This window comes from Vulpes lagopus, chromosome 9, assembly GCF_018345385.1.
Source record: "Vulpes lagopus strain Blue_001 chromosome 9, ASM1834538v1, whole genome shotgun sequence".
In the NCBI taxonomy this organism is placed as follows: Eukaryota; Metazoa; Chordata; class Mammalia; order Carnivora; family Canidae; genus Vulpes; species Vulpes lagopus.
In genome coordinates, this window is record NC_054832.1 from 19,022,147 (window position 1) to 19,045,117 (window position 22,971).

Here is a 22,971-nt window from a genome sequence, read left to right on the forward strand (position 1 = left end):
ATTCCAGAGGGGGGAGAAAACTCAATTTTGAACTCTCAATTTTTAGGGCATGTCTTAAATGATCATATGTTTATATAAGATTTTTATTCTACAGTGGACTATGACAGCAACTATTGTGAAATATCCCACATACTGTGATCAGTGAGTCCAATCTGGATTTAACCCCTAGGCTTCCTTCAGATAATTCTCTGCTCATTTACACTGTATACTTGAAATGAGAAACCTACAGAATAATCCAAGGTGCAGGTGAGCTTTGGATGGGTTCCACTCAATGTTCAATTTAACTTTTGTAATATATTGTGTTTTTAAAGATCTTGTTTTGGCATCAAACTTGAGTGGTTCCATTTAGAACTGGCAAATTCTCTTTCAGATACACATATTTAATTTGGGCAATATAACATAAATGAAATACAGTTAAGATATAGGGAGCATTACTGTTATGTCTGAAGATGATAGCTTGTACATGGTTTGTACAAACAATTTATGTTTTAATGAAAATCCCCCAGCTAATGTTTACCTTCACTTGATGCCTTCCCAAAGATGAGACTGGGTTTATCTACTACAGATGGAATTTGGGAGCCAGGCAATGGGTCTTCTTGGACATTTATAGGACTTGCAGACATTCCTGGGTCAAAAAAATGTAACCTTCCAAAGCTAATACAGCCACTCAGGTAATGGAGGTGGAGTAATATGTTACAAGCAGGAGGTCTGGTAGCAGAGGTAGGCCAGAGATGGCTGGGTTTGAATATTTCATCTCTACGTGGCCTTAGATCTATCTGGAATTGAACAAATTATTGACAAAGAAGGGCCCACACTAGTAACCCTCTGGTTAGATTATTGAGACAAAATGTCAGGGGGCCTGGGGAAAATGCAAAATGGGGGGAGGTGGTATGCAAGTGAATGAACACAAACCAGTAATTGACATAGTGTCCTGTTGGAAGGTTCAAGTTTAAAATGAAGACATGGGGCAGGTATCACATACAGTGTGTTCTAGTGTAATTTTTGTCATGAAGCCCAAGTGTCATGTAAGATGTAAGATGAAGGCTGCCCCTGTGTGTATGCATATGTATATGTGTGGGGGGGTATTTTTGAGCATAAATGTTAAAGATCACATGAAGGACCTCAGGCTAACCAAAAGAAAAGGATAAAAAAAGCTAGTATTGATTTAAATCTAGTGAGTTGATATAAATCAACTCAATGACTCATCTTTCTGAAAGCAGCTTTCTGATTCCTTTGTCCGGCACCTTTCAAGTGCTGAGAACTTGAGAAAACAAAAAACAAAAAACAAAAAACAGAAAACAAAAAACTATCCATTTGAAGACAAAGAAAGAATAAAAAATCTGATCTGGGCAGTCAAATTAAATCTATATGGGCAAAAGGAAAGCTGTTGGACAGACGCCACAGAGGAAATTTGGTGTCTGTGACATCAATACAGGATCCTAGGGTGATCCATAATGATCTCTTAAAGAGGTTAGTTAACCGTCATCTGTAAAGCTTGCCTATCTGCACCGAAACAAAGCTATAGCAGAGTTTTTGTGAGTCACCAACTTCTGGAAAAGGCAGATTCTCAATTGGACAAGTAACAGAGAACTGTAATACACTTACTCTGGATGAGCTGTTCGCACACCTGACGTGCCACTGCTCGCACCATGGCTTGAGACTGCAAGTCGCCCTGGATGGGAAAAAAAAAAAAAAAACATCTTCCTGACTCTGAGCCATGAGCCTAGCCATGTGGCAAGACTTCCAGGATGCAGATCTGACTTAACCCACTGTTCCCACCTGGCCTCTTTGGCTCCCACAACAGATAGGATTGGCCACCATGGTACAGAGAAGGAGTCAGCAATTTGACACTCATGGTGCAAAGATCCTGGAAACCTTTGTTAAATGAAAAATCAAGTAAGTATTTCTGGTCCCAGTTCATAGTTTTGACATAAAACCCATATATATTTAGTACTTCATTTATAGCTCTTTAGAGCTTATAAAATATAACCCTTTGTCAGCCAATGGCTTATTTGATATTGGCAACAACCCAAAGGAAAAATGTTAAACCCATTTTGTAGATGAACAGAGTTAAAGATGTTGCCCCAGGTTTCACAGAGGTAACTGCATGAGCCCAAAGTCACTGCTGTTTCTACTACCAGTGACAGCACAATTTCTCAAAAGAGAGAAGTCTCCTAAAATAAACTGATTTAAGTTCAACAGCCAGTTCTTTGACTCTACGCCTGCCATTGGGTGCCAATATCAGCCCATCAGGGAAAACACAAGCCCCATTCTGTTACTTGGCATTGTAGAGCTTTTATTTTTTGGAATCCTATCTATATCCATTTTATGTCATCAAATCCACCTTGGAATTAGTTGAGTTTGATTCTCTCCATTTTATCCTTAAAGAAAGGGGCCCAAGGTCATCTAGCTGAATGGTAGCAGATATGCAACCAGAAACTAGGTCTCCTGACTCCTAGCCCATGGGGGCTAGTCCATCTGACAATGTGTTCACAGTCCAGTGAGCTGAGGAGAGGGAGGACACAGGGAATGGAATAAGAGCGATGAATAATCATGATAGTAAATGGTCATCCTGTGTCAGGCTAATGCAGTGACAGGTGTGCAGCCAGCTGTGCCTGGTAAACAGAGCCAGAAGATACTTACTCTTTCTCCTCGCTCTCCCTTTGCCCCAGGGATACCCTGCAAAAAATTTAAATTGTCAAGTTACTTATTAACACTGTATTCAGCTGGGCATAATGAGAACGCATCTTTTCTAATTTTATTAAGATGTTTTTCTTAGCTCTAGAGATTCTGCAGCAAAAATAGATACATCAAGGAATAAACAGGGACGCCTGGGTGGCTTAGTGATAGAGAGTCTGCCTTCTGCTCAGGGCATGATCCCAGGGTCTGGAGATTGAGTCCCGCATTGGGCTCCCTTCAGGGAGCCTGCTTGTCCCTCTGCCTATGTTTCTGCCTCTGTGTCTCTCATGAATAAATAAATAAAATCTTTTTTAAAAAAAGAAGAAACAAACAGTAACCTGAAACTCCAACAAACAGAAGTACTTCTTTTAAACATCTTACTCCCCCAGCCTTTTAATACGCACAGTATTTTTTTTAACACAAAATTGAGATCATGCAGCAATACTGCCTTGTGATCTCGCGTCACCAAATAGGTCATTCACATCTTTCCATTCTACACATCGCTCCATGAATTGTACTCTACTGATGCTTCATAATTTATTTTACAAGCCTCTGCTGAACAGCTACATTGCTTCCATTTTTAAAAGCATATCTCTCAAAAGAAGTAAATGATCTTCCATCCTCAGGGATCAGGTAAGACATGAGATTTGTGGAAGCCCGTAACTGGACTCTGTTTTTCATCTGCGTCACAGCACACAGTTCCTTCACCCTGATTCTTCCTGGTAACAATAACTCGTATTAACGTGAATTCTAAGCTGAATTATTGTTTTGTTTTGTGGCCTAGCTACTCTTTGACCTGTAAGAATCTGTGTTATTATCGTAAAAAATTTTACTGAAAAAATGATGGAGTTTTTAAGCATTTCTGTAATGAAATTACACTAATAAGCAAAACGTGTGTGTTCAGAGCATTTCATTTTTTTGCTTCAACTCTGAAGCAATGTGATAGATTCCCTGAACAATATTTTTACAGTCTCTACCAAAAGGATAGCGAATACCATTTACAGATGGAATTCACACACATTGTCAGACTGTTCCCCATTGTTACAATAAACTCAACAGGTCCCAACCAAATTCCTTCTCCAGAATCTCTATTCAGTTAACAGTCACCCAAATTCAGAATTCTGCTTTCAGAAATTGGATTTCTGGGAAAAACAGACACCCTGACTTGCAGTGTTTGCTGCCATTGGAGGCGTAAATCCATCTACCATGGTTGATTTCAAACTACAAATGTGCTATCACTGAAGACAGAGTTGAGAAAAAAAGAGAAGCACATAACCCACTCTCCTGAGCAGGTGCAAGCAGCTTGAGCCCACCACTGGTTCTGTCTTTTCTGCTCCCTTCCCTTGCATCTTGTGTGTCTATTCAACACACACACACACACACACACACACACACACACACACACACACTTTTTTGCATTGCAATATCTCATAGCCATTCCTCCATTCCATGACCAGGTGCTACCCTCACCATCTCAGACCAGGGCATTTGTAACTTCTTTCTAATGGACTGCCCTAACAAAGACCCTCCCCCACTAGTTTGTCCCCCCACATAACCACAAGTCCTTCCTCAGATACCACCAGCATACAACTTAGAAAGCTCAGGGCCCACTGAGTGAAGGCAGCACTTCCTCTCTTCAGAGCCACTCAGTGATTCTCAGCCAGCCATGTGACAAAGTTGGATTTTCAATTCAAACTCTTTTGTTATTTAGCTCCAACCTCCCTATCTTCTACTCCTCAATATTACACATTTGAGTTCCCACAGATCTGATGTACTCAGGGTATGAAAACATTTGAAATGGGAAAAAACTTTTAAAGTATTTATAGCCATAAATCTTATAAATGAAGTATCAACAGTAGGAATATTCTAATGCAGTACTTAGTTCAAATATCCAGTCAAATGTCCAATGGCTACAAGCCAACTCATGGATTTCTCTTCTCTCTGTGTGGATGGTAGTAAGATCTCTAAAACTGGAAACCATAATTTACATGACTTTATATTCCTAAAACCACTTAGCCCATTTCCCACATAAAAGAGTTACTCAAACATTCAACTAAGTCCAAAATTAAATGGAAATATTCATTATAAATCTAGGACTGCTGTCTACTTCCTGATGTTGAATTTCTTTTTGTTCTGTTAATAAAGTGAGAAGAAAGATATTAGTCAACGTCAACTAGAAGAATATATCCACCCTTTAGTGTATCATAATTTTTCAAGATTACAAATGAGATCAATAATCAACAGAGCCCAAGAGAACTTTCTTGAAAAATACACATGCACTCATATACATAATAGTAGAATCTCAGTGCTGGGCATATACGCGTTCACTCTAAATTATTTCAATTTTGTTGGAAATTTTTCATTCTAATATTTTTTGGGAAAAAGAGATGAGATAATATCTGTAAGCCACTTAGACTCTCTGGGCTTCTTTGTCAGATCAAACCATTACATTAAATGGTCACTGGGGTTCCTTACAAGGCTAATGTGTTAGCATCTCATAATGTCAACATTATTTGGAACAAGGTAGCACAAGGAACAGAATTTAGGAAAAAAATAGAGCTGAGGAGAATCTCCCCTTTTGCCAGGGGTGAATCTCAAACTCTACAAAGAAAGTATATTCTCATGGTAACCACTCTGAGCACATCAGTCAATCTGTATCTAGCTCGCAAACTCCTGTCTCCCCAGTTCCTAGGATTGTACTTGGGCCAGGGCAGGTGTTCAAGGAGACATCAACCACATGCATGAATGACTTAATTTTACTGCAAGTCTGGATGGCAGCCTCATTTCAACTGCCTGGATTGGAAAAGAAAGAAAAGAGGGATCCCTGGGTGGCGCAGTGGTTTGGCGCTTGCCTTTGGCCCGGGGCGCGATCCTGGAGACCCAGGATCGAATCCCACATCGGGCTCCCGGTGCATGGAGCCTGCTTCTCCCTCTGCCTGTGTCTCTGCCTCTCTCTCTCTCTGTGTGACTATCATAAATAAATAAATAAAATTTAAAAAAAAAAAAAAAAAAAGAAAAGAAAGAAAAGAAAGAAAAAAGAAAAGAAAAAAAGAAAGAAAAAAAGAAAAGAAAAGAAAAGAAAAGAAAAGAAAGAAAGAAAGAAGGAAGGAAGGAAGGAAGGAAGGAAGGAAGGAAGAAAGAAAGAAAGAAAGAAAGAAAGAAAGAAAGAAAGAAAGAAAAGAAAGACATTTAAGACATTCTCAGGTATTGAGCTTCTAGAGCATCAGAAAAATAGTTGATTTTGGAGCTCCTGGGTGGCTCAGTCGATTAAGTGTCTGCCTTTGACTAAGGTCATGATCCCAGAGGCCCAGGACAGAGCCCCACATTGGGCTGCCTACTCAGAGAAGAGTCTGCTTCTCCCTTCCTCTCTCCCTCTGCCTCTTACCCTGCTTGTGCTCATGCTCTCTCTCTAAAATAAGTAACATCTTTTCAAAAAAGAATTGATTCTATTAAAAAGTATCCAATTTCCTTTACAAAACTGTTTGCAAAAGTAAGATTTACAAGGCACCCTTCCCTCACAATTCTTTTGAAATATAGATATACCAGTGTCGTCCTCCTCCTTTCTTAGGCTCCACAAGGGGCCAAGTCCCTAGAGATGCAGTAATGTCCCCTTGAAGTTCTAGCTGGAGAAAAGACCTATATATGTTACCATGAAATAAATCTTTAATGGAACCAGCTTTTCAAGCATTAGATGTAAAACAAAGCCCAAAAATCGGCAAACGAAAATAAGTAAACAGTCCACATTTTTAATATATTCAGAAAACATTTGTAAATACCAGCAGTTTAACAACTTAAGCTGCTTTTACCATGTTCCAAGCATTGCTCTCAGTGTGTTAATCCATTTAACTCTATAACAGCCCTATATGATTGACTCCCTTATTTAATCCTTATAAGACTCCTATCCAATAAGAGTAATCTTAGAATAATCTAAGATAATAATAAAATAATAATATAATCTAACTTATTCTTTGTGACAATGCTAGATGTTATTTCCACCTACACATCAGAAAAGTGATTCACGAAGAGGTTAAATAACTTGCCCGTGGTCACACAGCAAGAAAATGCAAAATCTACAATGAGAACACAATCTGCTGGGCTCCAGAGTCCACTCTTTCCCCAGCAAAGTGTCCTTTTAGCAAAGTGAACTAGAACACTATTCAATAAATCTGCCGATATCTTCAATTCCGTTTCCTAGTTAAACAATAATAAAAAAGCAATCACAAATCCCTCCAACCTAACCCTGGCAACCCAGAACTTGGTGTTAACCTGACACATTTCTTGAAAACCATTTGACCTTAATAAAAATATTTTTATTTCTGAACCAACACACTATTTGACATCTCCGTTGCTAGCTATTGTTTATTAAATTGGCCTCCTTGAAACATTTAAGACTTAGAAAAAGAAATTAAAGGGTGAACCCAAGTGATAATGAAAAGCACAAAGCAGCAGTCCCTTCTGGTACATAGGGATGGGTATGTTTAATCTGTCCTGAAATTCCAAAACTCAGCCTCATGATGCTGGTTATTAACTAGCTACAGGGCACAGCAAGGCAGTCTCAGTGAAAGATCCATTTAATAGAATATCTGTACGGCAAGAAGTTATTTTTTATTTCAATGTCTCTGACATCCTTCCTTTGATTTTTGCAAAGTAAAACAAAAACAAAATAAAAATTCCTGAGCAAAGGAAGGTCTATAGCTGCATCAAAGTATGCTTTGAGGGAAAAACATATATTCCCTATAGACGTAGGCAAGAAAAAGTGGCACATTTTCCTATAATTTCAGGAACCCTTGAAATGTAAAGAAAAGAAACTACAGTAACTACATTCATAGATTCATGGGATTTTAGTGCTGAGGAAAGAGGAATGATCTCAGTACGGTCCAAGTCGCCCATCTTAAAGATGCCTGTTAACACAAATCAAAACATCCTCGCTTGGCTCTAAAGGTCTTCCATGGTCTAAGCAGCAATCTCTAAGAATAATCTAGTACTCCTCTGCACATCAGCCTACCTAGAATGCAAACATAGTTTCTTTCTTTCTTTCTTTCTTTCTTTCTTTCTTTCTTTCTTTCTTTCTTTCTTTCTTCTTTCTTTCTTTTTCTTTCTTTCTTTTTTTTTTTTTTTTAACAAAGGCCTATGAAGAACAAAGACCTAACAAAAACCCTATTAAGAATATGAAACTGAGCTGGAATCTAGGAATAAAAACATGTGAGTACATGGAGTCTGATGACATTTCTGCCCTCGAGGGATGGATCATTTCGGGGGAGGGCTGGATGTGGACCATTTAAATGCAGTGTCTCTGCCTGAGGAGGTGAGGGAGGCCTCACACAGGAAGTGCACAGTTTTAAAAAGAATCTAACCAGAAGCAGCCCGGGTGGAGAAAGGAGGAGAAAACAGCTCAGACAACTGGAAGAGTTTCCCAAAGACTAAACCAGTGTGAAACAGTATGGCATGTGTTGGCAGAGTTCTACATAATTCTGGGTGATTCAACTCCAAATGAAAAGATGATGGAAAAAAAAAAAAAAAAAGAAAAGATGATGGGAGGTCAGCTGGAAGGGAAAGGAAGGAACCATCAGGAAGGGCCATGTCTACCTGGTTGAATATTTGGGACCCATCCTCTGGTTACAGGGATCCAGTGAGGTGAATCAAGCCAGGGAAGGACACACCAAAGATGTGCTAGAAGGCACTCAGCAGCTGGGGAATGACAAGACCAGGGCTGGAGCAGAGGCCAGGGGGGAGGTTAGAGCTTCCTGTGATAAACTCTGTGAGAAACAAAGAGGGTATGGAATAAAACTGTGGCAGTGGCCATGAAGTAAGAAAGAGTTGAAAAATACTAAAATGTATAAAAGACGGGGTGCCTCGTGTTTGCTTTATGTCTTACCACAGTCCCCATCAATGCCATCTTCCTGTCTTTGTGGGCGGCAATCACGTCCACCTTTCAAGATCCGAGTGAAATGCTGCCTCATTCAGGAGCTATTTCCCCATTCCATCAGCTCAGGGCATACCTGTTTATCCTTTTCTGTCTCTCAATGGGGCTTTCATAGCAATTTTGTTGTCTTTCCCTCAAGGCACTTCTCACTTCCTGCCTTTTCTTATACCTACTTATAAAGAAACATCATTCTCTCTAGATCTTCCATGGATGTTGGAAAAATATTTTCGTTATCTTTGGCACCCCATGTATCTTGCACACATTGTGGCTACCCAGTGAATATTTTTAAATGAATGAATCAGGAAACTGGCGTTCTGAGAGCCTAGATTAATTGCTTAAGCGATGTGGCTTGCACAGCTAGTTAAGGTCATGGCAGGGCCACATCTAGAACCCGGGCAGCTCTTTAAATGATGCAGTGGACCTAACCACCTGTACTGATTTCAAGCTAAACTCATGGCCCCTCTGACATGTGCCTCATCACCCTCTGCTCCACTGCGGCAGAGGCACCACATCTCAGCCTAGTCTCCAACCTCAGGGAGGAATTAGGACTGCAGCAGCAGCAGTGCATGTTCCACCCATCCTTGCAAGTCGGTGGCTATGGCAGAGTGCACGAAAGCACACGTTCCTGGCACCGACCTAGGAAACACGTTGCTATTTTCAGTGGAGCAGTCTGTCTTTCTTGGTCTCTTTCCCTCCTGCCTTCCTAGACAGACATCCATGGGAAATCAATCAAGGCCTTAACACCAAGACAACGAGCCTGCTTTACTAGTCACGCCAGTCTGGCAGCCAGCAGGCATCTGGCTTCTTACACCCCAAAGCACAAGGAAAAGTCTGGGCTGGACAGTTTAGAGAACAACTGGCTTTTGAGAGGAAACCCAAAGCCTACTACTGTGGCAACCCCACCCAGTGCCTATACACTAAATGGCTTCTGTCTCTGATAAAAATGCCAGTGGCATTGGCCCCCATGCTACCATCAAGGGCCCTTTTCCATTGATTTACAATAATTGAAGATAATATTAACGAGTGTTTTATTTGTGGGGGGAAAAAGTTTATTGACATTTCTGTATGCCCCATATTGAGAGTCTATTCTGGAGCTACAACAGACCAGTGGATGAACAGGGTGGGGTTCTACTTAACCTAATATATTCTCCATCCCTCGTATGCCCCACTTTCTTCTCCTTAGGACCTCAGCCAGCTCTTCTTTCTCACTCCATTCCTCATGGATCAGGAACAACCCAGCTTGGGTTAAGGGAAACTAGTTCTAGGAGGTGTCGGCAAGAGTGCAAGGAACGAAAGAGCAGCTGATGCACACATATGGTAGACGATGGCCTCATCAAATTAAAGCAGCTTTTTGTTTTTTCTCATTTCACTTCAGGACACCTCAAAGCTTTTGGTGTCCTAAAAATCTCATGGCTTTCTGAGAAACAGATTGTGTATGCGTGGCCTCAGACACTGCTTTAACCAGCATCCCTTGCTCTCTGAGCCCTGTTGAAATATTCTGGAACTCTTGCTGCCAGGAGCACATTTTGGGAAGTAGACTGAAGCCTCATAGCAGAGATAATGTTTTCAGATGTCTTTTCTGGCAAGAAATAGCCTAGAACCAAAGGAATAGAAAAGTTTGCAATGAAAGAATGGCAAAGACAGGAGTGTGTGTGTGTGTGTGTGTGTGTGTGTGTGCATGTGTACATGCATGTTTGCTTGCATAGATTACATGTGTGAGCATAGAATATGTTTCCATGTCTGTGACCATTCTTAGTAATATTATTGTGGGTTAAAAAAATTATGTGTGAAGATAAAACAATCAAATTTTTTCCTGTGACCCATTATCAGCTGGATTTAAAAAGAGGAGATATAAAAGTGTTTTTGAGCAATGACATTGTATTTGGAACAAGTCTATCACTATATGAAGTGGCTGCTGAGGAGACCATTCATTCCGGTGTGTAAATAGGGACATGCTTGCTAAAATCTGGAGGCATTCTTTTCTGTTCATATTTTGGGAAAGGACTCTGTGGATGAAATTTTATTGAAATGAGTTTTGAGAATAAAAAGCAATATGGCTCTCTGGGTAGCGAGAGGGAGAGAGGGGTCTTTCCAAATGAGAACCAGTGTTTCTGTTATGATTTGTTCACTGTGGTAGGCAGTAAAAGCAACCCCCCTCAAAGTGTCCATGCCCGAATCCCCAGAACCTGTGAACATATTACCTTATGCAGCAAAAGGGATTTTGCAGATGTGACTTAGTCAAGCATCTCCAGGTTATCTAGGGACACTATCTAAGATTATCCAGTGGCCCAGATACAATGATATAGGTCTGTAAAGCAAAGAACCTTTCTGGACCATGTTCAGAGGGAAATGTGATTATGGAAGAATGGTCAGAGAGATGAAACGCTGCTGGCTTTGAAGATGGAAGTAGGCCACGAGCCAAGGAATGTGGGAAGTCTTTGGATGCTAGAAAAGACAACGAAATAGATTCTCCGCTACAAGTTCCAGAAGGGAAATGCCAGCACCTTGATTTTAACCCAGTGACTTATGATCTACAGAACTGTAAGTTAATAAATTTGTGTAATCTTAAGCCACCAAAATTGCAGAATTGTGTTATGGCAGCCATAGAAATGTAACTCATTAACCTCTCCTACCCTCACCCTTCAAATTTCACTCATGCACTAATTCTTCACCTGTTTGCAGTAGTACACACATTTACACATCTCCAATTACTTTAGTTTATGGATACAGACCCAGTATATCACAGATAATGTCAGAATGCTGACTAATACCTGCACCTAGGAGAAACCATTTGAAAGTTACAGGAGATAACAGATGTGGCTTTGGAGGCATTTAATGCAACCACCTCAACTTACAGATGAGGAAACCAACCCAGATGTGCTCATTTCTTTCCCTACCCCTCACAATGATCACAGTTAAACACCCTAAGAGGCACAAAATTAGTTTCATTCACCTGGTTTCACTTACATTTACTTGCTTATATTGTTTTTTAAAATTTTATTTACTTGACAGAGAGAGAGTACAAGCAAGGGGAGAAGTAGGGGCAAAGGGAGTAGCAGGCTACCCACTGAGCAGGGAACCAGATGTGGGGTCTGATCCCACTACCTTGAGACCACGACCTGAACTGAAGGCAGACACTTGACCAACTGAGCCATCCAGGTGCCCCTAAGTGTGTTTTGATGGGAAATCTTGTCTTTCTCATAGAACTTAGAAAAATCTACTCCCATTCTTACTAATTCTTGAATTTCTCAGCTTTGTATTTTTTTTTTTTTTTTTACCTAGGAGACAAGACTAGTTAACACATAGCTGTTATACCCAAACCCTGTAAAGATAACATTGAATTTACTTAGGCAAATACAGAATAGAAAACAATGGAAATATATATAAGCAGAAGCATAGCTGATTATTCTCTATTGGGGCCATCTGTCTCTAGCCATGATACATGCACAGTCTGATCTTAATCTTTCCCCCAGGAGCTTCCCTGGTTTCCTTTATGGATGCCACAGAATCCAGTCCTGAATAAACATTTTTGTCCAACAGAGATGCTGGTAAATTGAAACACATAAACATGCCAAGGATGACTGGCTACTGCTGCATACTCACAGGTGGCCCCAGGGCACCTTGAGGTCCCATGCTTCCTGTGATCCCTGGGACTCCAGGGGCTCCGGGAATGCCCTAAATGGAGAGACAGGAAAATGGAACAAAGGTGAGGACTCACACATTTTTATTGAAGACTACCAATTCTCAAGAAGGAGTAACACACACAGTGATAGCTTCCCTCCCCCTCAGCACCAAGACTAGGATCCACAGCTCATTCCTGTTCCCAACTTCCAAAAAAGTAGGGGAGACATTTTTTAGGATTCACATATCAGTCAGGTGCAGTTCTTTCAAATGCAAGACTTACCGAGGTTCAACAAAAACAAAATCAATGCAGGGGATTGAATGGACAAAGTGGCTCTGATAGAATGATCAAGCCACATGGATATATTAGGGAAAGCTCAGCACCAAAGAGTGAGTTGTTACCCTACAGCAAAGATGGCTGCCAAAGTGAAAAGTTGAGCAAACAAAAATTTCTCAAAAGAAATGAAATGCTTTAAAGCAGAGCACATCCTAGTAGTCTGTGGAAATACTTACAATTGGCCCTGGTGGTCCTGGAGGGCCAGAGGACCCGTCCTTTCCAGGAAAGCCCTGGAGAAAAGAAATACAATGTGTCAACTATGTAGTTCCTTGATATGGTTTTCAGAATAGATGTACCTAATCCCATTTAATATTTAGAGGGCAAGTCCTGTTGCTTGCTCTGGACTTCTAAGGATTCACTGCTTTTATACCCTTCACGAGAATTGTTCTTGGCAAGACTTTTGTGTCTGTTGGCTCCTTGAAATTGTCCAGCACAAAAATTTTAGGTCTAAGACATGCTACTTAAAAACTAAACAGGAACTTGTTTCCAGAAAGTGGTTTTTATTAAAACAAATATAACAAATGAAAAAGAAGATGAAGTCTCAGTAATTAATCAGAGAAAAAGATGAGTTAGTGTCTTTTATGACCTGGAGTCAGAGAGAGTTTGGGACAAAGACTACTATCAAAGAAATCTGCATTACAAATTACTACAAGATCTGAAACTGCAACTCTTCAGGAGCAGCCTGCAGAAGAATTGGGCAGGGGGGATTTCCTGTTGCAATGATAGTTTTGACTGCACGGCAAGCTTGTTCAATATATGTCATCACGGGCTTAGAAATGAGTAGATGTTGGCCTCCCATTCCATGTTGGTAGTGTTTAAGGCAGAAAGCAAATTCTGTTCTTTCTAAAAATATATTCCTAAATTTTTGAATGTGGGTACGTGTGTGGTAGTTTTATGTGAAGAATATAAGGGCTTGGATGAGTTACCCTTAAATGCTTATAGTTCTTAATTGTGGATGCTGGTCTTTCCAATGCAGTTAAAAATAAGAAAGAGGTTCTTCAATCTCAATTTTGTAACAAGTTAATAAAATATTGATCAAAACATCATCTTCTACTACTTAGAGAAGTAAACTTTTTGTCTTGAGCTTTGTCTCTTTTTGGAATAATCCATTTCCATCTCAAACCAAATCAAAGCAAACTCTCTTTGCTCACTTGCTGTCTCTTCCAATTCCCCTTCTGAAATTAGTGCCAGTTTTCCAGTGAGCTGTTTTTTCCACCTTTCTTGTCCATGAAAATCATCTTCTTATAGCTCCCTGTCCACATTCAGATCATCTCTCCCTACCTCAAGGTATCAAATGAAAGGGTAAAGATGAGGCTAGAAGAAAGGAAATGGTTTGTGAACAGGGAGGAACCAAAGGGGAGGGTGAAGAGGTGTGGGACAAGTGTGTAGGAAAAGCGATGGGCAGCAAAGTCTTCATGCTCTTAACACTGGCAAGTCTGAAAACCAGATAAGGCTGACAATTCTAGGTCTCACCAACTTCATGATTTTCCTTTTCTGCCCTGGGCACAGCGTGAGGCAAAATTCCCAGCCTCCTGTTCCAGCAATCATCTTGGAGCCACAGGGCTGAATTCTGGCCAATGGAAAGGGGCCAGTTCCAGTTCTGGCTTATGAAAATTTCCTGTGGGTAATCCTCCACTTTCTTTTCCCTTTTGTAGCAACTTCAGAGCCCATGAGTTGAAGATGGAAGTCTTCCAAAACAGAGAGCCTGTAAGTTCCTAAATGACCATAGGAGCAGAGACTAGACCTCCCCACTCCTCTGTCTATGCTGTTGACAGCCCTGGGTTGTGAATCAAAGATAGACTTTATTTTATTTTACTGCATGAAACCACTGAGACTTTAGGGTTGTTACAGCAGTTGTACTATACTAATATACAAGCTAGTTGTGTGTGTGTGTGTGTGTGTGTGTGTGTGTTTTACTACCACTTCTCTTTCTCCATTTCAGATACTCAGTCAAAAATATTAAGTCAGGGGGCACTGGCTGGTTCAGTCAGTACAGCATGTGACTCTTGATCTTGGGGTCATGAGTTAAAGCCCCACATTGGGCTTAGAGCTTACTTAAAAAAAATTAAGTCAGAAGGCTGCTGTAATAGACCTTGATACAGATTGAGTTACATGCACACACACATACACACACACATCGTTTTTTGGAGCTGCTAAGCAAAAGGCAAAAATTAATGCTGACATAGACTGAAAGAAATTATTTTGCGCGTTGTTTAAATACAGCATGTCGGAAGAGGGCATAAAAGGTTAGAATATGTGAGACATGAACAGGACCTGAGAACTCCTCCAGTTCAATCCCTTCCCCTTATAAGTGAGAAAACTTGGAGCCAAGAGAGGTAAGGGGACCTTACAATTAAAAAAAAAGGAATTAAAATTTTTTTAAAAGGAATTCAGCAATTTATCCTTTCCTCAATAAAATTCACACATGAAAAAATGGACTCTGGGCACATATTCAATCATTTACAGAGGTGTTTTAAAAAGGACAATTTTTTTTCTTCCTGCCTTAAAACTCTTCCAGCAGTGGATGGGAAGCACACACGCACCCATGTGTAGCCCACACAGGACACACAGCCAGCACGATGCCCAGCAATCAGCACTGCAGCGCTGCTGACCAGGCATTCCCCCAAACCCAGGGGCAATTTGATTCACAGAGGCAGGCAAGCCAGGGCCTGTTCTCTTAAAAGAAAACTGTAGAAGGAAGATCTGCAGGAAATAACACATTCACACCCCCTCCCAATCATGTGGAAGGAGATGGAAAAGCAGAGATCTGTCTGTGCTCCTTCACGGAGCACTAAAGGATGTTCTTGTGAACTCTTCTGAGGTCGCCTGATTTCTAGACTCCACATGTGACTCAGCTGGAAGGGAAGACAGTGACATGTTCTTATATAACAGGAACTAAGTTTGGCGGAGGGGTTAGCTTTAGTGTGATCAAGAGGATACTAGACTCTATGTGTGTTCACTTTGTGTTCTTGAACCTACCAGAAGCTGAGAGGGCAGAAATGATTATTTATTCTTTGTTCCACTCCTAATATTTTCCTAGCACATTGCTGGCTCCAAATAGGTACTAACAGAATGTTTAATGTGAATAAAGTTGAGGCTCCTGGAAGAAGTGCTCTGATGATCATGTTGACTGAATAAGTATTAGTCTCAGGTACAATCAGTCTGGAAACATACAGGGCAGAGAGGAAATGCCAGTGTCACCCGTCCTTGCTCCTGAGCCCTCCACAAGCACAGAGGAAAGGCATCAGGAATCGTGTACCCTCAGAAGCTGAAATTTCATTTCTGTGAATATCATAGGAGTAGCTTCCTAGAAGCAGACCTGGATGTTATCCCTTTGATTTATAGTGAGACAGTTCTTGGGAGAAACCAGCCAGGTAGTGAAGGAGCCAGGAGAGGGCAGGGGAAGAGGCATGAGAATTGGCTTTTACTAAAGTCTGGCCAGTCAGCTTATCCCATGGGGAGAGCTGGAGTGTGAGTTACACCCCAGGATTGACCCATGGTAAGGTTTTATCCACCCATATCAGTTACTCATTGACTGGGGCCAAGGTGACATTTCCAAGGGCAATCCTCCATGGAAGGACCAATTCTGAACCATTAGCAATCAGCATCCATAGTAGTTGTAGGATACAATCCACCTCCAGGAAAAGGGGATTCTGTTTGGGACACCAGTGGTGTCCGCTCCCATGCATCTTACTCTACCACCTTCTTCCATGGATTGTCATGAACAATTGAACATTTTTAGACACCAGAGTTCAAGAGTAAAGGCATTCTTAAGGTTATTGTGAGTTACCCATTTCCTTGATTGCAAATTAAAATGTACTTGTTCCATACTGTTACAACTAAAAGGATGTTACTCCTAATACCATTTTAGAAACATCGTTAAACCCACTTTCCCCAACGTTTCTTCCTAACCCTAGAATATAAACTTCACAGTTTTCATCATGTGCATAGTTCTACATTTTAAATTTTTAATCACAAGAGTAAATTTACCTTTGAAAGATGTGTACTTGTAAGCCTCACGTTTGTCACATTAGGAAAGTATTCGCAAAGCTACTGTGTGTTGTGCATTCTGGTAGGTGTTGTGCATTGGGTTAGCTGATGGTGAATGAGATGGGCTTTCCATGGAGTTTACAGTTTTGAGCAAAGCCAACAATCTAAAGAAAATGACAGCATGCTATGATGATGGATGAGAGAGTTCCCTGGGAACGTGTGGGAAGAACAGCTCATCCTGGCATGGGAAGGGAGGGAGGGCTTCACTGGAAAGATTGTTTGTTTGTTTGTTTGTTTTTGAAAGATGTTTAAATCAAAGGACCCAGGTTGGCTAGGGCACTACATTAGTCTCCCTGTTCATGGGCCACTGTGACTCCATGCTACAGTCCATCCTTGTGAGCTAGAAAATGCTTAGTCAGGGCTCAGGTCACACTTCTCACCTCTTCATCTCACAGTGAGGGGCAAGGGCAGCAGTTTTTTTTATATAAAAGCAATAAACTTGGTGAAAAGAAAAGCTCCATAAAATGTCTCCATGTTACAAGGCAGAATAAATGGCAAATTCTAGCTTTGTGATTCAGCTTAATTTTAACCAAAGCTCATTGAATGAATGGTCTTCAACCCTTATCAGCTAAAAATGTGTTTGCATTCCACAGAATATTCTAGACCTATAAATTTTCCATTTCATATTAGCTAGCCAATCTGAGAAGATGTGTCTGTGGATTAAGCACCCTCATAAAAAGCAGAAACTCCAAGTAAGCAATGAAGAATGAAGAGCAGGGAATAGAAGAGTAAATGATAGGCATAACGTAGAAATTCACTTAAGCTGACAAATATATTTTTCTCATGTGCATTTCAAGTGCATGAAATCAGCCATCCACAAACAGGCATGTTTTATAACATGAATAGCTCTAGACATTTTTCTTTTTCTGGGATTCCTACCTCAAAGTATTAACATGCACTCACAACCCACATTAAAAATGAGTTTCGCTCTAAAAACTTGAAAGGACTTTTATAATTTGTTTTTGAAAACAGTTGACTATGAGCAAGTTATTAAGTTATGGTTGGCTATAATTTCTCAGCAAAGGGAAATAAACCCTAACGTTTGCTTTCAAAATCACTGATATTTGAATGAATACCAAATTTACCTACAGCTGAAATTTGCAAAGTGTACATTTAATTAACCATTCATTAATGTCCATTTTGCTGTTATCCTTTCTGAAATATATATATATGAAGGTGGCAGGAATTTCCTGTAAGGTCTTAAAAAGTTTGTAGTTTCTAAGTTCCGTGTCCATGGCATTTAAAGGCTGAAACTGATGTGCCCACAAAGAATGTTGTAATTAAAATTAAAGTCAGAAGCTAGAATATTTATGTTTATGTAGCTATCACATAGCACTCAGAACTAGTGACTCAATCATGATACATACCACCCATGCCTTTTCTGAAGCCTGGAATGGTGAGTCACAGATACTAACTCTAAGATTCTGGAACATGCCAGTTGTTAAGGTCTCTGACTTACGCTTCACTCTCAGGTATGGTGGGATCTGTAAGCAGCTGCATCCAATGAGTTTGTTTAGAGGAACTAAATCCAAGCAGTGAGGGCTAGAGAAACACTTGAAGAAACTCCTGTTATGTGATTTCAACCCTGTGGCATGGCTCTGGATGGCTGTGAGCACCAGGAGACATATCAGCATGGCAGTCAGCCATAAGAAATAAGGCTGCTACTTGCTGTGAAGGATTAAGACCAACCACCAGATTAAGAGGCCAAGCACCAAAAAGCCACAGACTCTATAAATACTGGCCCAGGCTAGATACTCAAGATCAGTCCTCATGTGGTACCATGTTGGGCTACTCTGGGGAATTTTCAGACACATACCTACACACACACACACGCACACAGTATCTATGTGTGCATACATATTATATATAAACATGTGCACATATTTACATATATATGTACTGTGCACTTGATATGTTCATATATGTATGTATATATTACATGTATAATTTAAGTGTACATATAGAGAAAAATACAAACATATTTTTAGTAACCTAAAGAGACGACTTGCGTGAATTGAAACAGCAGCAATATTCTATTCAAGGAATACTTAGACATACAATAGGCCTAACCCACTATACTATAGCGATTCTAAAACCTAGCTGATATCAGAATCACTAAGCCTTTTAAAACAATATATTGCAAAGTCACACCCAAGACCCTGTGTATCTGAATCTCTGAGGTAGAAACCCAGAAATCAGTGTAGTTAAAAACAAAGCAAAACTTGAAACAACAACCTGGTCTCTTAAGTAGTAGAGCTGCTGGTTTACAAATATAAAATCTCTGGCCTGATCCTGAAGGACAGCACTGGAACCAGAGTGCAAGGCAGACATTATTTGCACCCTATGCTTCAACAGAACTATCTGTAAGCCAGTCATAATATGTAACAAATTCCCTAAATAAGTGTTCTCAAAGGTACCCAGATGTGCCACCATCCAAATAAATGTGAAAAGTAATCGACACTATGTGTGGACTATCAACTTCATCAAGAAAGTAACCCAAACAGGGTTCTTACAGCCCAAAAATTCTAGGCAAGATCTCTTCCATCCTGTTCATTAAATATCTTGAATCGAAGACTTTCCTACATGAACAAAATCCCCCAGTGACCTTTATTAAACAGAATTTTGTGGAAAGAAAGAGCACAGTGTTGGAGCCAGAGAGATGGATTATAATCCTGGCTTCCAACACTTCCTAGTTGTACGGCACTGTTCAAGTACTTCCATGTTTTAAGCTCCAGATTCTTCATCTGTAAAATGGAGTAACAGTGCTTAGCATTTGTGGCTATTCTGAAGATTGTAGAACCTAACATCATAAAGCACCCGCACCTAGTCAATAATTAGTAATAGTGATTCCTGATATTTTTATTCAGATAAGCTGCCAAGTTCCAATTGCATGTACTATCATCACTGTGGTTGCTTTATAAAAAGCCATCTAGACCCATAAAAAAGAAAATCAAATCATCCTCTCCACTGGCTTTGCCATGGCTTTTTACATTACCTCTTCTGAATGAGGAAGATACTCAAGAGGGTTAATATCTTGAAATCTTCGTATTTAATAAAATATTCCTTAGATGGATCTCTTATCACCACTTAACATTTATGACAGGAATAAATCCAGATCATTGATTCAAGTTCCATTTCTCAAGTATATTTCAAAGTCAATTCAGTTTGATGAAATGGGACATTCATCACAAAAACGGCCTTGTATAGATCGAACCCACATCAAAAGGAGGAATGCTCCAAGTGTCCTTTCAACGTGGAATCCAAGGAAGTTAAACAACAGTAACAAACCGTTTGCATTTCCTTTAGACTCTTTTTTTAAATAGTTCTTTAAAATCTTCTAAGGCATCTTACTATGCCAAGCACAGGCATGCTAAAACATTATACTGTCCTGATTTATTAGGTTTACATTGAAAATAGTGAATACTAAGGTTAGCTAAAATTAAATTTTTATATAAAAAATTCTTTATGTGAATTAATTCCCACAGAAACCTTACAGAGTCAAATATTTTTTCCACTTCCCAGATGAGTAAAGTGAGGCTTGGAAATAGTAAGTAACTGGCCCAATGTCATAATGGTAAGAGTTCAAACTCAGGTCTGGCTAACAGCCTAAATCTACCATATTCACCACTGGCCCACCCCACTAATCATAACCTTGCAAGCTCAGCACAATTCATATGTGCAAGATTTTTTTTTTTTTTTTTTACAATTTCATCTTTTACAGCTGAGAAAAAAAGGCTGTGGTTATGGCACGGAAATGCAGGGAACAGTAACCTGGGGCAAAGGAAACATTCCAAATTCAGTTCATCTGGATTTTAAAAAAGAAACCCTCTGTATAATGGAGGAATTACTACCTTCCAGGTGCCATCTATCTATCTATTTATCTATCTATCTATCTATCTATCATCTATCTATCTCTCCATATATCTCCTTGTCATTTTTATTTCTTGTCTCTCTGCTTTTTTTATATAACCATATTAAGAACTGGAAAATAAAAATAATTTTTACAGTTTCTATTTGGAGCGTTTAACAGTAAACTTGTGGTCTTGGACGTAAGTAAACTTCAGAACTGGGAAAGAGGTAGTGTTTGCTATGTGTTCTTCCCTTTTTGGTTTTTCTTCTCACTTATATTTATCACCCATGTCTTGCCTGGTCTTCCTAGTTTCACTAAGGACCACCCGATGCCTAGGGTGGGGGTTGAGAGACCCACCCTACATTAGAGGCGCTCAAAGGTCCCAAGAAGTCCCTGGCATCACAGACACCAAGGAAAGAAGACAGGGGAACAAGAGGGAGGTGGTGAGATATAGAGTGAAAAAGAAAGATGAGCCCCGAATGCTGATGGCCAGAATGGCTCAGAACGAAGCTTACTACCCTCTACTGTTGAGTTTCAACTTCGCTGTTGCTTTCGATTTCTATTTACCTTCTTAATTTTTGTTTTTTGAACATACAATTTCTTCTCAGCTCTACTGAGATATAACTGACATATAATGGTCTATAGGTACCAATGTGCTGATTCGATACATTTATATACTGCAAAATGACACCACCGTAACTTCGGCTGCCACCTCCATCCCATCACATAATGACCATTTCTTCTTTGTGGTGTGAACTTTTGAGACCTACTCTTTCAGCCATTGGTGCCTTTTAAAATGTGGTCCTGCACTGTGCTTTATCGCTTGCCAGGAGGCAGGCCGAGATTTATTCAGTGAAAAAGTCCAACTTTTGCTGGACTTGCTTATGGCCCCAGGCCCAGGGTTGAATATGAGTTGCCTCTAAGAGTCAAAGATTCCCCATGGGAATAGCCAGGATAAGCTAGAAACATTAGAAAACATGTTCCCTGTTTAAAGAGATGTTTAATTTTCTTTTTATTTTTGCTTAAGCTCTCCCTCCTTCCAGGCCAAATTAAGGGGTAACTGTGACACCAGCTCCAGGACAGAGATGCTAACCTCTCCCTAAGCTGATAGGCAAAGTGATGATACTACCTCTAGGCTGTAGGTTCTCACCTGTCAAGAAGAGAAGACAAAGATTAAAAAGAAAGATGGATGAGCAGTAAGGAGTAACCTACTCTCTCACTTCCTGAGAGACTCCAAGGACTGAGAAGCACTGGCTGGACACGGTCACACAGATTTATCCCAACTGCTCCCTTCTCTGTCTAGAGTGGCCTTTCCTCCCTCAGGATCAGGGGCAATGAAGGTGTAGTAATAGGAAGTGATTTCAGGGGGTAGCGAGAAGAAAAGACAAAATAGCTCTGCTTTCCTAATTTATTTTTATTTATTTATTTATTTATTTATTTATTTATTTATTTATTTATTTATAATTGGAATTCAATTTGCCAACCTATAGCATAACACCCAGTGCTCATCCCATAAAGTGTCCCCCCTCAGTGCCTGTCACCCTAATTTTCTAGACAGTCAAGGCTAACTGAGCAATTTTCTGGAAGTGGCTTTTCAGGAATTTCAGTGGGAAGTCTCATCATCCAGTGTTTGCTCTCAGTCTGTTCTATGCCATGGTTGTTACTGATATTTATTTTATTTTTTTCTTTTTAAAAAGATTTTATTGATTTATTTAACAGGGAGAGAGCATAAGCGGGTGGTGTGGCAAACAGAGGAAGAGGGAGAAGCAGGCTCCCCACTGAGCAGGGAGCCTGGAGAGGGGCTCAATCCAAAGACCCTGGGATCATGACCTGAGCCGAAGACAGATACTTCACTGACTGAGGCACCCAGACACTCTTATTTTTTTATGACTGAAGCTCTGCCTTTTAAGATGGCCAAAGGCAGAGGATGACTAATGATGGAGTTCCGTCCCTAGTGCTCTCCCCACTGTCAACCACAGAGACCCGCTAACCCAGAAAGACCAGGCCGTCTGCAAAGATGCTCCATGTCCTGGATCTGCTATTACCACCATAAACATTGGCTCTGGACCTCCTACTCTACAATCCTGCTAACTATAGAATTGTTTTAGACCTTTTACTTTCCTTAAGCCCCCACATACTGACTGAACAGATTGGAGCATCTAAATAATTCTGTTTTCATCCACTTTTCCTTCCTTCTCTGTTGCCTCTGAGGAAGACCTGTTTGCTTTCCTGGTCTAGGTTAAAAGTCATGTTCCTGACACTACCACATTCTTCCAAGTCCTCCAGGTAGATGGTCTAGTAACTGCCTCCTTTAGCTATTGAAAATCTCTCCTCTTCTAGATCCTTCCCCTCTGGAGGCAGTAATGGACAACTCTCTAGGCTGAGCACAGCATATGTCATATAGTATGTGCTCAATTAAGATATGTGCTCAGTTAATATCCTATTCAATAAGATATATATATAGTCCCTCCCTCAGGCAGGGTAGCCATGTAACACAGTTCCAGGGGGCAC

General features: G+C 40.3%; 1 protein-coding gene across 2 annotated transcripts in view; it reads right to left on the bottom strand.

Annotated features, from left to right (window-relative positions):
- COL14A1 (collagen type XIV alpha 1 chain) overlaps positions 1 to 22,971 on the bottom strand; it is a 217,781-nt gene that overhangs the window by 25,639 nt on the left and 169,171 nt on the right. For both annotated transcript variants that reach the window (XM_041769636.1, XM_041769637.1), the window contains exons 41-44: positions 12,737 to 12,790; positions 12,206 to 12,277; positions 2,644 to 2,679; positions 1,606 to 1,672 (exon numbers count right to left, since the gene is read on the bottom strand). In XM_041769636.1, the coding sequence (XP_041625570.1) occupies positions 1,606 to 1,672; positions 2,644 to 2,679; positions 12,206 to 12,277; positions 12,737 to 12,790 (229 nt within the window). The remainder of the gene's footprint in view (positions 1 to 1,605; positions 1,673 to 2,643; positions 2,680 to 12,205; positions 12,278 to 12,736; positions 12,791 to 22,971) is intronic.